General features: G+C 32.8%; 1 protein-coding gene across 1 annotated transcript in view; it reads right to left on the bottom strand.

Moving 5' to 3' along the window:
- Window positions 1-207: 207 nt before the first annotated feature.
- LOC124363152 (serine/threonine-protein phosphatase 6 regulatory ankyrin repeat subunit B-like) overlaps window positions 208-16,215 on the bottom strand; it is a 32,555-nt gene continuing 16,547 nt past the window's right edge. The window contains exon 3 of the mRNA XM_046818292.1: window positions 208-4,286. Coding sequence (XP_046674248.1) covers window positions 1,473-4,058 — 2,586 coding nt within the window. The 5' untranslated portion in view covers window positions 4,059-4,286 and the 3' untranslated portion in view covers window positions 208-1,472. The remainder of the gene's footprint in view (window positions 4,287-16,215) is intronic.

Below are 16,215 nucleotides of genomic sequence, written 5' to 3'. Positions count from 1 at the left end.
GCTTGAATGCAGTAAATTCATTGAATAACAAAATTAATTTAAGCTTGTAATTATTACAATTTTATGATATGTATGACAAAAAGTTAAACAACTAAGGTGAAACAGGGCCTTGCTTTACTCAGTCAATGATTCAAGTAAATTGGAAGTTGTATGGTAATTAATAAAATTAAATGATAATATGTGATGAAACAGGTAAATAAAACAATCTCGTCAGCAAAAAGTTTAATAAAAGTAGTATAGTAAATTTTACTAGGTTAACACTATGTACACTAGGTATTTATACAATATATTATACAAACACTGGTCAACTAAACATTCAATTTAATTTATATAAATTATCGTATTAAGTATTAAATGCATGGTACAGTATATTATAAGTAATTACGTTATAAGCTTATATAAAAGTAACACTTTGTAATTTATTGTAAAAAGGAATCATCAAAACAATGAAACTTCAAATATTGTATCACTATATCCAAAACATCGAGTTGCTGTCCTTAATCTATTTAATGGGCAGGTTAACAAGGGGCTGTACAAACTTGAATGTAAACCTAGGTGAAGTTGTGAATGTTAAGAAAACTACTAACACCACAACAGAAATAGATAAAAAAAAAAAAAAAAACAATTGGATAGATCGACAAATAGCTAGTCGACTTTATAATGTTAATTTGGTTTCCTTTGTTTACATATTATTATCACTGTCAAGTAAGGTTGTTAAAAATTATTGCATATAACATTGTAGTTCAAACGAATTCGAATGTACTTTATCAAACATTTCCTGAAAGTATGGATTAGTAAATTCAAGGCAAAGTTTATATTTATTTATTTTCTTTGAAATCATTATACTTTTATAGGTAATCTAGCATAGTTAGCATATTCTATTCTATTATCGTAAACATTTGTTATAATTCTTAATTTCACTATAGAATTGAGAGTAATGTACAACTGTTTACACTTGCCATGTATTTTATTTTGGTATTTTCTACAATTTTAATGGATTCCATACATATAGATAAAATAAAAGTAAAACAATAAACAAAAATGTGTATATTCTCGGTTAAAATGGAAAATTGTCTCTGCTACTAATTAATTAATCCTTACATATCTCTAAAAACGTTTCTGATCCAACATGGCTATCAGACAATTATAATTAGGAGCAAATAGTAAAAAAACTAAAACTAAAGTAAACCAATAATATTCTTTATATAGTTAACTATTAACACCTTTAATAAAAGAAACATATTTCACAATAATGGCTCATTATACCCTTTAATCTAATAAGTAAAAATAGTAATAAATTTATCTTTATATTCAAGATGTGCCACTTATGTTAACAAGTTACACTGTTATATTTTAAAGAGACTAATTCACAAAACTCACTTGCTACACAATGAATTGTCATATTTTTCAGCAACTTACTACACCCTACTATATGCAGTTTTAATATACACAATTAATGTTAGTGCATATCTTTACTTATTCAATAAACTCTTCAATTCTCGATCACTTAAATAAGACATAATATGTCTTTTCATCTCATTAGGCAATGTTATATCAATTTTAGCACTAACACTTTCAACTGCTAAATTTAACAGTTGATGCCTAACTTTTGCCCTCTCAAATGTAACTCTCAAAAGTGGAGCATATAATGGAAACTCTACATCCAAATTAGGAGAATATATAGCGTCTTCCATGGATTGTTTTATAGAAAATGTTGGATCCCAGTATTGGGAAAAAACATCATAGAGATTATTGATGCCAATTTTCTTTGTTTTCATGTGCTTCAGTTCTGTTAAGCACTTGGTTCGAAAAGGAACAAGTTCACTATAATATTTGAGGAGGTCTGACGCAACTTCTTTATTCAGATTTAGTTCTAAATTAGCACATTCAGTTTTAATAATGAATTTTGAAACAACATTTAGCAGATTACCGTAACACTCTCTATAATCTAATGGTGTTTTCCCTTTATAATCTTTTACGCTCATATTTGCCCCGTAATCCAACAACACACTAGCACAGTCACCACTTTCCCACACACGGTATTTAAGAACCAAGTGGAGGGGAGTTCTTCCTTTTGAGTCTCGAATATCAACTAAAGCCCCTCTTTTCAATAGTTTTCTCAACATTGACTCTGATTTATTCTGAGCTGCATAATGAAGAGGTGTGTTCCTTCTCTTGTCCCTCAAATTTACTTTGGCTCCATAGGCAAGTAAAGGATTAACTCCATCGCTAAACTTGTACAAAACCGCTAAATGAAGAGGTGTTCTATAACACTTATCTCGAAGATTTACATCTGATCGACGGAGTAAAAGAAGTTCGGTTAATGACAAATTTTTAGTTAAAATTGCATAATGAAGAGGGGTACTTCCTCGATTGTCTTTATTATTTAGGTCTGCACCTTTATTAATTAATGCTTCAACTAAAGTACTATTGTTTGCTAAGACAGCCAAATGAAGGGGGGTTCTGTTTTCAGCATCCCTTTCGTTCACCCTTGCTTCTTTCTCCAACAGTAGCCGAACTGCTGGTTGAAATGATCTTGAAACAGCAATATGCAGAGGACTTTGACATTTGCTGTTTTTTGAATTCACACAAGCTCCATTATCTATCAATTCTTTGACCAGATTATAACCACAATTTGCAACAGCAAAGTGAAGAGGTCTGTTTGCGTCACTTTCATTTAAATTCGATATGACTTCCTTGTACAACATAAAAGGTATTTCTGAGCTCATATCTTCATTACAATGGTACATTGCAAGGTGAAGTGGTGACTTATTTTTCTTGTCTTTTAGGGAAACATCAGCACCATTACTTAACAAAAGCCCAATCATATCTTTGTTTTTTAACACTGCCGCATGGAGAGGAGTATGGCCTGCATTGTTCTTTATGTTTACATCTGCTTGCCTTTTAAGCAGAAGATTAACACATTCAGGATCATTTCCACGATAAATATATAAGTGGAGAGGAGTATTTCCTTCATTGTCTTTTGTATTAACTTTCCCGCCATGATCCAATATAGTTTCTACTACTAAATAATCATCCTTTACCAGATGAAGCGCTGTTCGTCCTTTATCGTTTCTCACATTAACTTCTGCTCCGCTTGCCAACAGAAAGTTAATAGTACTGAATTCAAACTGGACTGCTGTTAGGAAAGGTGTATTTCCCTCATGGAAATCCGTAACCTCCAATGAAGCTCCATTGTCCAGCAATATTTCACATACCTCATCTGACTTAGCAAAATGAAGAGGTCTTTGACCAGCACTATTTTTTTCATTTACTTTGGCTCCTCTTTCTAAAATTGCTTTAATACCATAAACAAAATCTGCTGCAACTAGATTGTGTAAAACTGTATTATATTTACAGTCTCTCTCATGGATATTGGCACCATAATTTAACAATGCATCAAATGCACTTTCATTCTCCTTTTTAGCAGCCATATGAAGTGGTGTAATATCGTCACACTTTAAGTTCACGTTAGCACCTTGCCTAAGCAATAACTCAACACCAGCTTTAAAGTAGTTTTTAATAGCACAGTGAAGAGGTGTCTCATCACCATTACTCCTAATATCCACTAATGCACCTTTTTTGAGAAGCATGTGTGTAATATCAGTGTACCACCTGCTAATGGCGATATGAAGAGGGCGTCTACCTCGTAGGTCTTCTTGGTTCAAATCTGCTCCTTTCTTTAACAATAACTCCACACCCGATACAAAATGTTTGTAAACAAAATAATGAAGGAGTGGGAAGTCGTGCCCTTCGTTTTCAAAATCAAATCCTTTGTCTATAAGAGTTTCAATCATTTTAAAATATCTTCTTTTAATTATTAAATCAAGAGCAGATTTCCCTTTATCATTTCTAAGATTTAGATTGCCCCCTTTCTCAAATAATTGTCCCAAAATAGTTGCATTGTTTCTATAGACAGCCAGATGTAAAGGAGATCTTCCTCTGTTGTTACAGATATTAACATCTGCTCCCCTCTCCAGCAGTAGATCAACTGCAGGCTCTGAACCCCTCCAAACTGCTTTGTCCAGAAGTGTTCGGGCCGTCTTCATCTTGAGCATTTATATCTTGACCTTGATTTAGTAAGGTCTCCATTTCCGTCATCAAAGAAATCTGTATTCTTTCAGGGACCATTATTGTGTTTAATTTATCTTTATTACCAACTATACCGCTTCAGTATTCGTTAATATTCCTGCTCTATTAACTGTATGTACTTAACTAAATTACACTAAGAAGGTACAACTGTGTTGAAATTGGCTCCCAGAAAGGATTTTATGCAGCTCCAAAGCCTGAAACAGAACGCCATAAGAATGGACTATTAATATACTCACTGTATGAAACAATTTTTCTTTTTTTCCAGAGAAGCTACAAAAACATGTAAAAAGTTAAGATTATTTATAAATGCTACATGACAAAATACACCTAATTTTTTTATCAGGTACGAAAAAATATATGAAAGAATGGAAAAAGTCTACTGCTTGGGATATTAGCCAAATATTAATGTTGTCAGTGAAACAATTAACTCAAATTATAGTGAAGTGCAACTTCTATTATAAATAGAACTAACTGAAACAGAGTATTACATCCTATACTGTAATTAAATTAGTGTACTACTATTACGCACACAACAACACGCTGCTTTTGTTAGTATATGGAACAGCAAGTAACTTGGCAGCGTAATTAAGATTAAAAGTATTTTTTAGTAATCAATATTATTTTATATATTAGTTATGTAATCAATGAATGATAGGTTGGGTTGTAAGTGACATTTTGGCGGGAGGGAATTGGCATACCCAATTGATCTGGGGGGGGGGATCCTCTCCTAAAAATTTTTCAAATTCAGACAAAATAGTACGTTTTAGTAAATAATTTAATCTCAAAAGTTAATAATTTATTTTTGGCTACCTTATCGGTGTATACATGTATTTATTCAATACATAAACTCTTTTTACATTAAATTATTATGTAACACTTTGCTTTGCAAAAAAGCTCTCACTAGACTATATTCGTATAATGTTTTATATCTATGCATAACATCAGCTGAAATAGAAAGTAATGGGAGTTACACTTTATGCAAGTTATTTTGACGTTGTTGTTTTTATTCATAATGCAGGTCTACGAAATGTAAAATAACATCAAGGACTCTTTTTAGGTGCTATATAACTTACTTGTAGGGGTATCTATTTGACTTTGCTAGATTTTTTGGAGGTTTCCAGTAGGCAAAAAACAAAACATTTTCTGTACCTATGTTTTTTTTTTACAATGAATGTGCAAGTTGAAAATGTTTTTATTTTTAGTACAATTGTGTTTATTTCGTATATTTTAGATTTTTATTTCAATGGGTTTAGTGGAATCTTTCTGTGCCAAATGTAAACAATTAAACAAAAAATTAGTTTTCTTATAACTTTTTGACATATAATGGTAAGTATTTGTAATTATTATTTTATTATTCTTTAGCTTTTGCTGAAAAAATATAAAATATGTTACACTCTGTTAACTGTTATGTATTAGATTATTTACTTTCAACATATGCTTGCGAAAGCCCTAAGAAGTCTAGCACTACAGATGAAGTCTGACACATGGAGGGTTGAGACACTGCATGTCAAAAAAATTTTGAACAAATGTCACTAAACAGAAATTTAACAAAGTTGAACTAAAATCTACATATCTGTGGAAAAGACGACAAAACCTTGGTTTTAGATTCTTCTTCTTCTATGGGGTGGCTTATTGTCATGCACTTAAGTCTCAAGGAGTCAAGTCTTTTGAAATCCACAAACCGCCGAAAACAACCTATCAGGACCTCCTGGGGAAATTCGCCACCCTTGTCTAAACTACCAAAGATGGCATACCGCTCCCTTGCTATTTCAGGACAATCAAAGAGCAGCTGTTCAGCAGTTTCATCCTGCTCATCACACATTCTACAGATTGGATCCTCCGTAAGGATGCCGACTCTGTGAAGATGCTTCCTTAGCTATGTTCAAACCGAAGATTTTGAAGAGGTATGTGGATAATACCTATGTTGTTTTTCCTCATGGAAACACTAAAATAAAGTAGTTTTTGAATCAGATTAATAGTATTTCTCCTTCCATCCACTTCACAATGGAAGTGGAAGGCCAAAACAGACTTCCTTTTTTGTGGATGTGTGTGTATTAAGAGACAGGGATGTCCTTAAGACTACGGTTTTTCGAAAGAAAACAGACACAGGAAAATATTTAAACTATTAATCAAACCCTAAAAAATCTGTCAAAGAAGGAGTGGCTTACACGTTATTTGATAAGAGCAAAGAACTTATACTCGGATATAGATGAATTAAAAGAGGAATTTAAGAAAGTTGAATCGGATCTTAGGCGCAATGTATACCTTCAATCAGTAATAAACAAGTGTAAACGAACAAGAAGATTCATTCCTGAGTTAGTAAATCAAAATAGTGTTTATGACAATTCCTCATGTGCTGGGATTATCAGAGAAAATTAGAAGAGTACGTAAAAAATACAATATCAGAATCGGGTTTAAAACACACAATACTCTTAGACAGTCTCGTGACACTAAAACCAATACATAGCATACAGGATTCTGAAAACTGTGTTTACACTATAAAATGTGGTTGCAATGGAGAATAGATAGGTTAGACTAAAAGACCAGTAAACGTAATAATAAAAGAACACAATGAAAATACAATAAAGAAGCTGATAGAAAGTCAAGAATTGCACATCATTATTGGTCTGAAGACCATCGTATGAATTGGGATGAAGCAACCATAATACATTGGGAACATAACCATTGGGTTAGTTAATCACCTGAGGAAGACATTAGATTGCAGATCTCGAAACGTAGTGTTACTGATTTTTTCCATCACTGAACAATTGAGACAAATGTCCAGAAAAATCCAGTTTTCTTCTTTAGGTATGGTATTGTCTATTGCATTTATGAATTAAATTATTTGCTATACTACACAGAAATGCCTAAAATGTCATTTATAAAAATATCTCCACGATATATTCATTATTTGTTGAGAACTATATTGTGTATCAACTAATATTATAATTGTAGAATAAATATGCAGTTGTATTTTCAATATTTTACTTTTCCATATAATTTTTGAAGTAAAAACCATAAAAGTATAAAAGACTGATCAAAAATTATTAAAACATTTTGTTTTACTTTTCAAATTATGACATAAAACATTTTAACATTATTTCTAATATTAGAATATTAGCAAATTATATCCTTATAAATAAATAATAATGTTTATATTAATTTTTATGTTAAACGCTTTAAAATATCTAAAACCAGCCTGGCGTGGGTTTAAGGAGATCCCTCTGGTATGTGAGCAAATAGCTTGGCAGGGAAAGGGTTAAAGAACATTTCTCCGAAAGATGTTTTATTGGACAGTTTTGGCATGGGAGAGAATAAGAAACAATATCGTCTAATGTCAAGGAGGAAATTGTTTAGAACAGTGAAAATAGAAAAGTAATCAAGCCACAGTGACTCACAAGAGTGGCTTAGTGAAGACCAACATTGCTGTTTTAGTTAACCATCTAATATGTGGAAGACACAAAAATAATTTCTAATTCTGATGGGTTGAAGATCTTGGAAGCAGCTTAAGATTACACCAAACAGCAAAAGGAGAGCACAGCCCAAGACAAAATTTTCTGAAGCATTGGCATAACATTGTGGTGAAAAGGAGGGGAAAACTTCAGTAAATATCGATCAAAAACCATTTTGAAAGTTAGTTATAGTTTTTATGATATGTATTCTATGTAAGGGGCAGTAATTTATTGTTCGGATAAAAATTGTTATTAATCAATATTTATATAAGAAAGATACCTTTATAAATAATATATTTATATATTATATTACAATAATCCGAGTATTCGAGGTTTTCTGTATCTGAGGTGGCCCTGGCCCCATTTAGCTCAATTAATTAATCTCTATTAAAAAGAAGTATTATGAACATAAGGCCTCTGGCATAGTTGTAGTTGCACTAGTTTATTCATTAGTTGAAAAAATGGAACATATAAAAGGTGTGATAAAAAGATACGATGAAATTTTATTTAAAAAAGTAATAAACTTACATAGAATTTGATTTAATCCCCTTTAAAGTACTATCCTTGGCAGACAATGGACTTATTCCAATGTTTAATCAATGACTGGAAACATTTCTGGAAGGCTTCTTTCGGAAGGACTTTTAGCTGCTCAGTCTTGGCTCTCTTAATATCAGGAATGGTATCAAAACATTTTACTTAAAGCACAGTTTTAATTTTTGGGAAGAGCCAGAAATTGCATGTTGATAAATTAGGTAAGTATGGAAGATGTGGACAGACAGGAACACTTTTTTCAGGTAAAAACGTATACGCGAGAAGCGAGGTGTGACAAGGCGCATTGTCGTGATGAAAAAAAAAAAAAATCGCCCATTTTTCTGGTATCTTTCTTCGTACGTCTTTTTGGCATTCTTTTGCAACTTAAAATAAACATTGATGTTAAAGCGTTATTCCAAATCCATGATGTTCGAAACCACACAATGTCTTCAAAAAACGTTTGGAAAAAACTTGGGGCATCATAAACAATAAAACAAAAGCACACAAACAAATCAAAATTAAAATTGGGAATAGGCTTGTGGAGGATGAGACTGAGATTGCCAGTTGGTTTAACGAGTTTTCTGTTGTTGATGGGCAAGGTCCTCGGCCATCTGACCCTAAAGTACGCCCCTCGCGAAGACAGAGCCCAGCAGCATCAATGGTGTTGGCGCATGTTGTTGAGGATGATCTTCACCTAATTATCCAGCAGCTCCCAGCCAAAAAATCAAACAACCTCAATCTGATGATGTCCCCGTAGCTCATTAAAAAATGCTGCAAGCATTTAGTAAGATCCTTAACTCAATTAGTAAATTATTCATTCCAAACAGGAGGGTTCCCCTCTCTCCTTAAAATTGCAAAAGTTGTCCCAATTTTAAAGAACGCCGACCCAGCTTTTATAAATAGCTACCGGCCTGACTCAATTTTGCCAGTATTCAGCAAAATTTTTGAAAAGCTTTATATAATAAGAATGCTTCACTTTTGGGACAAATACAATCAACTCTCAAATAAACAGTTTGGGTTCAAAAATGGTAAATCGACAACTGTCACAGTTGTTGGTCTTGTCGATATGATTGTTGAGGGGATTGAATGGTGGAACCACAAAATGAGTGTGTTTCTAAATCTGTCCAAAGCACCAGCGTGTTGGACTGCATTGACCACAATATACTGCTTGACAAACTTGAGATCCACGGCATTCGAGGCGTACCTTTTAAATGGTTTAGCATTTCTAAGCCACAGATCCCAAGTTGTCCAGATATCAAATAAATCATCCAAGCCAATAGATCTTAGCTATGGAGTCCCCCAAGGGTCTATCCTCAGTCCTCTGCTTTTCCTGCTTTATGTCAACAACACAGAATCATCGCTTCTGTATGGAAGAACGGTGCGGTTTGCAGATGATACGACTTTCTTTTTTAATGCAAGATCAAGTGAAGTTTTGGAACAACAGGCTTTTCTTGATATCAACAACTGCGTACAATACTTCAACAGCCTCAACCTCACAATAAACTCTTCAAAAACCAATGTGCCTGCCATCATGATGGCTGAATCCACACTGAACAAAGTCAGGTCTTCGAAATTCCTTGGAATGTACCTTGATAAAGGACTGACACTGAATGAGCCCATTGATCATGTTTGCGCCAAAATCTGTTCAGACATCTTTGTTCTGAGGTCTTTAGCAAAGTATTGTCAGGGTCGTACTGATTACGGTGTATTATGGCTTGATATACCCCCATCTGGCCTATGGAGAGCTTGCGCAAACACTCAGTTCCAAAGAGCTTTCAGACTCCAAAAAAAGCAATTCAAAACATCGCAAAAATCTAATTAAGAGTCGTGCAGGCAAGTTTTCAAGATATTGCAGCCGTTGGCTCTGCCATGTCTCTACATATTGGAAACAACTTTGTTTTGTATGAATAAATGTGCCTTAACCAGAGGCCAAGACATACACATGTAAGAGACACGTGGCAGAGTAAACTACCAAACTGGTAGATACAGAACAGTGGTTTATGAACGCTTGCCATCACAGTCGGGTGTTCAATTCCTCAACAGACTGCAAATTCAATCAAAGATGCTCCAACGCCAAAGGCTTTTAAGACTCGCGTAAAAGGCTTTTTGGTGTCTCAAGAATTTTATAATGCAGGTGAGTTTTTGGTTTTCAACTAGGAGGCCGCCCAATTAGAAGACTAACCCCGCTGTTCGAAGTGGGTTGCATTTGCGATGAATGAAAGAGGTGTGATTGTACAGATTGTATGTATGTGTATTATAGTATTTATTTTTTATCACACCTCGTACAGGTAGAAATGAAATGAAATGAAAACTGCCTTTATTTATAGCAAAGTTAGGACTAAAAAGTCCTCTCTTCCAATTAATCTCTAAATACAAATAAAGAAAATAAAATCATTCCTATTACAACATTACGAGTGGTATGTACAACTGAATTGTAATAATTTCCTGTATTTTTGCAACTTTGTAGATAAGAAAGGTCTATCTTCTTATCGGAGACAACTGACCCTTGGACTTTTAACACTCTACTCATTATTACCAGTCAATCTGTTATCTTCCAATCAGTGGGGAAACTTTGATTCAAAGAAATTAACTTCTGTTGTGAGAGAGTTCTTGATGGCTTATCTGGTTGAATGACAGGCCCATGACCTGCGGGTCTTCAGATCAAAACTACAACCAGTAATATACTTTTTGCAAATTTTTAAAATCAAACATAAATGTGCCACTAAATTATATGGGATCTTATTAATGAAAATTAATTTATTTTGTAATATTTCTATTGTACATGGATTTTACAGTGCATCATATTTTATTAACAATTACATTTTGGAGTGACTGTTAATGGTGACGCTTTTGTGTCTATTGAAATATTGTACTTTTGTTTGTGTTTTACCAGACCACCATATTTTGGTACATGGCATCAGATATGAGTGAAAACGAACAACTGTGGTAAATGTGGAAGATATGAGCTACATGGAGGTGTATTTTGCACAGGTTTGCGTAAAAGTTGGTTACATCTTTGATGTATTAATCTGGCATATACTACAGACAAGAACTAGAAAAATGGAAATGCCCAGATTGCTTGCAGGGTTCTACGGAGGATCTAGTTAAATCAGATAATGAAATCACGTGTTCTGAATATCAGTGTCACTTTCTGTCGACATTGGAAATACTCTTGTATGTGAACATGAAGATTTAATACAAGAATTGCATGATATAAAAATCAGCAAATCATCACGCGAATTAGAGCTAGAAGACAAAGTTATGCAGAAAGAAGAGGAAATAGAAGAATTAATACAAAAATATAATGTAATGGAAAACCAGTAAAGCAAAGCTATTGCTACTTTAAATGACAAGTCACAGATTGAACAAAGTCAAAAGCCTGAACTGATCTTGCTAAGTGAACAAGAAAAGGAGGAATATAAGAAGGTATTTCAAACTCACTGTAAACATGGTAAAATTTTGCAGAAGGAAATGAAAAATATGCTATCCTCAATTAAGAGCCTGGAAGAAGTCAATAACGTTCTCCAGAAGGACAATGTTGATCTGCAAACTAAAGTCTTATGAAAATATGAAGTCAAAATGTCTGAATTGCTTTCCCCTGCTTGCAAATAATGTTCAGACTAAACAAGTTGATGTTCTAGTGTCAAACTCAGCCAGTAACATGGGTTACACTAAGGTATCGTACAGAAGGGGTGGCTCAATTGCAAAGAAAAATAAAACTGTGGGAAGCACAGTAGAAAGTTAATTTGCATCTGAAAATCCTTTTGAAGTTTTGTCTTTCGACGTGGACAGTTTTGAAAGCACCAGTATCACCAACATTGATAAGGAAACAACAGATGGGAAAATTGCACCTCCAAAAATGTTGCTTTGCACAGACAGCCATGGTAAAGAACTGGCATGGCATATTAATAAATGTACCAATAAATCTAAAAATTCTTATGATGCAGTTGGGTTTGTGAAACCTGGTGGCAGAGCTAGTCAGATTTTGGATCATAAGAATATTGATGGAGAGAATATGAAGGATAATGATATTTTGGTTGTTTTCTGCGGCACTAATGATGTTTCTCATAATGAAGCACAGCGGGCTATTAACTCTATAACCAACATTTTACAAAGATATAGCGAGCAAAAGATAGTTTTAGTTGACATTCCTAATCAATATGACTTAACAGACTGGTCTTGTGTGAATGTGGAAACAAAGAAAACTAATGCTGCCCTAAAGAACATATGTGAAAGGTTCATTAATGTTACTCTCGTGGAAGCTAGTACATCTACCAGGGACCTTCATTAAAAACACGGACTGGGACTTCAACCGCAAGGGAAAGTTATGACTAGCAAACAGGGTATGTGAGGCAGCGGCCTTAACAGAGAGAGAAAATATTTCACCTTAACTTCCAACTGATGAGGAGCACATCAATGAACTCCCCAAGATCATACCGAGCCCTGAGCAGTCAACACTTTCAGGACCTTTGTCGGGAAACGCACTAACAACGGCCCGAAACTTGGATACTTAAGATATAATAAGAGTGATACTATAACTCTTGTACCTAATCCTAGCTATAGTTTAAACCACATTTTAGTAAGCAAGCCATCAGGTTCTTCGGAACAAACTAGATACTTCTGACTTGACTGTGCGTGTTAGCATCAGTTGTTTTCCCCAGTATAAAACTAATTGTTATCACAGTTTATAGAACACCAGATTCAATTATAGAAGTGTTCAATGATGCTCTAAATAATCTGATTCTCTTTTTGAATAAATGTAACAAATTTAAGAGTTGTAATCTGGTTATAACTGGTGACATTAATTTGGATATTCGTTTTACAGATACAAAAATAATTAATTTTCAGAATATGTTAAGATCTCATAACCTGTATTGTTTAAACAAAAACCCAACTCGATTAAATGCCTGTCTTGATAACATTATTACAAACAAACATAATGACGAATATTCATGTGAAATAATTCAGCCACATCTCTCCGATCATTTAGGATTAAAACTTAATATTAAATTGAAAATCAATACCGGAAATTATAAAAATAATTGCAAGGACCAAACAACAGTAAGTACTTTTAGACCTTTGAATAATTATTCTGTAAATAGTTTTATAAGTAGGTTAAGCAGATTATATTGGCTTGGTGAACTGTCAAAGTTTTGTTCTGTTGAACAGGCTTTTCAATTTTTCTTGGAGGCTGTCTCTGATCTTTATAACCAATTCTGTCCTATAAAAAATAAAAAACAATCAAAACCTAGAGATTTTCGGTCTGTTAAAAACTGGTACACTCCAAAATTAAAACATATAAAAAATCTACTTTTACTTTATTTTGACAAATCTAAAACCAACACAGTGTACAAAGGAGCTTATGCTAGATTAAAAAAATGTATAGGTATGAAATTAGAATAGCAAAGTTGAGAGCCAATGATAATTTTATAACTACTTCTGACAACAAGTGTAAGGCAGCTTGGAAGGTCATAAATTCAGAAATGGGGAGGGAGAGCAGCAACAAAAATCATAGTTTTCCTTTCTCCGCTGAAAATTTTAACGATTACTTTGTAAATATTTGTAATGATATTATACCAAATTCAAACCCAGCCAATATTGTAAATGTAGACAAAATGCTAGAAACAACACATGTTAACATTGTAAATAATTTTAAATGGAATGATGTAACTGTACTTGATGTAGAAAGATGTATTAAAAAACTCAGTAGTTCAAAGTCCGAAGATTTTTATGGTTTATCAAACTATGTATTAAAGCAATGTTACAGTGTTTTGCTATGTCCTCTGGCCTATTTGATAAACTGGATGTTTTTTGAGGGTATCTATCCTAAGTGTCTGAAAATTACCATTACAATACCTGTTTTTAAGAAAGGAGATATTTACTCTCAAAGTAATTATCGTCCAATATCACTAGTCCCAGTTATGTCAAAAGTTGTAGAAGCTATAATTAAGGAACAACTCAATAAGTACTTTGAAATAAATAGATTTCTATCATCAAGTCAATATGGTTTTAGGAAAGGTCTTTCTACCATCAATGCTATAGAAAATATAGTGTCCTATGTATTTCAAGGATTCGAAGAAAAAAATTATACTCATGCAACATTGTTGGACCTAAGTAAAGCGTTTGACATTGTGTCTCACGATATTCTTATGACAAAACTTGAATTTTACGGTATTGTGCAAAATGAGCTAAATCTATTAAGGTTGTACTTGATGGATAGATATCAAATGGTTAAAACTGGTGAACAACAATCAAGCCTGCAAAAAGTATTAAACGGGGTTCCCCAGGGCTCAGTACTTGGGCCATTTCTTTTTATTATTTTTACTAATGACCTCCCAAGTTTCTTATCCAGTAATTGTGCTTTATATGCTGATGACACAACATTGTTAAATGCAGGAAAGGATCTTAATATATTACTCGAAGACAGTGAAACCACATTTAAAAAGTCTTGCATATGGCTTGAAAATAATAAATTATTACTTAATAAAAATAAGACTGAAAGAATTGTTTTCGGGCTTAAAAACACTGAAAATAGATCTGTTAAACTCCTAGGAATAAATCTAGACTGCAAGCTTAATTGGAATGAACATACAAATCAATTGTGTAAAAAAATTGGCTAAAGTTCTTTTCTTATTAAGGAAACTAAAAACATGTACCAGTAGGGAACTTATTTTAAATGCTTACTACTCTTTTTTTCACTGTCACCTATTACACGGTACAACTCTTTGGGGAAACTCCTCTGGGGCTCAACAGGTTTTTATATGGCAAAAGAAGGCGATTAGATGTATAGTGGGAATTGGGGACACTAAATCATGTAGACCGCATTTTATTGATCTGAGTATTCTAACGTTACCCTGTGTGTTCATGTTTCAATCAATTATGTATGTTAAAGACCATTATGCAGAATTTAATTTACGAAGCAGTAAACATGTATATAACACCAGAAATAAAAACCTTATTGATGAAGAATTTGTACGTCTAAGTAAGACAAAAAGTAATTACATACATATTGGCATAAAGCTTTTTAACAAATTACCTCTAAATGTAAAGTCTTTGTCTGTAAATAGTTTTAAATTAGTTCTTAAGAAATGGTTTTAAAAAAAAGCTTTTTATAGTTTAGACGAATTCTACAATGTTTCATTAGATGACATAATATTTTAGGTGTAATATTTATATATAATAATTTATTCTCATATTTTGTAATTTTGTATTATTTGTTGTATTTATTGATTGTTAATTTTATTAATTGTTATGTTTGTTAATTGTTATATTTGTTCATTGTTATATATTGTTAATTGTTATATTTAGATTAAGACTTAAGACACATTGACAAACAACAAGCTATCTTACATCAAATTTTCACTGAAGTCAAATGTCTGCTATTTTATTTGTATCATTGTGCTACCATTTAATTGACTAATGTGACAAAGCCTATTGTAACATATGTTATTTAACGGCAATAAACGAATTGAATTGAAATTGAATTGAGGCAGTGAGAATTTTGGCCAATTTAGCTTATCAGGATGATTGTAAGCAATGTTTTATTGATTTTAATATAATGACAGTTCCTTCCATTTTTATATTTCAAAATTTAATACATGTAAAGAAAAACCAAAATGAATTTGTTTGTTTTAATGAGGTCCATGACTATTATACTCGAAGGGCACAGGATATTATTATACCTTCTTCCAGGCTACAGGAGACTATAGATAGTCATAGACATTTGCAAATTAAGTGTTTTAACAAACTACCACAGGAGATCAGAAGTTTAGAACTTCAATCGTATGCATGTAATTTGTCAAGTTGGCTTATAAGTAAGGCCTTATATTCACTTGAGGAATGTTTTAGAACTAATATTACCTTAGAATAGGATTTTTCTATTTGTACTGACAAAAATTGATAAATGAAAATAAATAATAATGAAAAAGATTATGTTTAATAATTAATTACGATACAACATAAAATTTTACATCTAAAAATTAAAAATGTAGTATATTGTTCGAACTATAGCAAAACTATCTTAAATACAATAATCAACATCAGCAATATATATGTCATATATATCATATGGAATTATGACATCCATATCAGTTTTCATGTAGTTACCACAAGTGCGACCACAAGAATAACCAAATATCAC

This window comes from Homalodisca vitripennis, chromosome 5, assembly GCF_021130785.1.
Source record: "Homalodisca vitripennis isolate AUS2020 chromosome 5, UT_GWSS_2.1, whole genome shotgun sequence".
In the NCBI taxonomy this organism is placed as follows: Eukaryota; Metazoa; Arthropoda; class Insecta; order Hemiptera; family Cicadellidae; genus Homalodisca; species Homalodisca vitripennis.
This window is presented reverse-complemented; position numbering and strand designations above follow the sequence as displayed.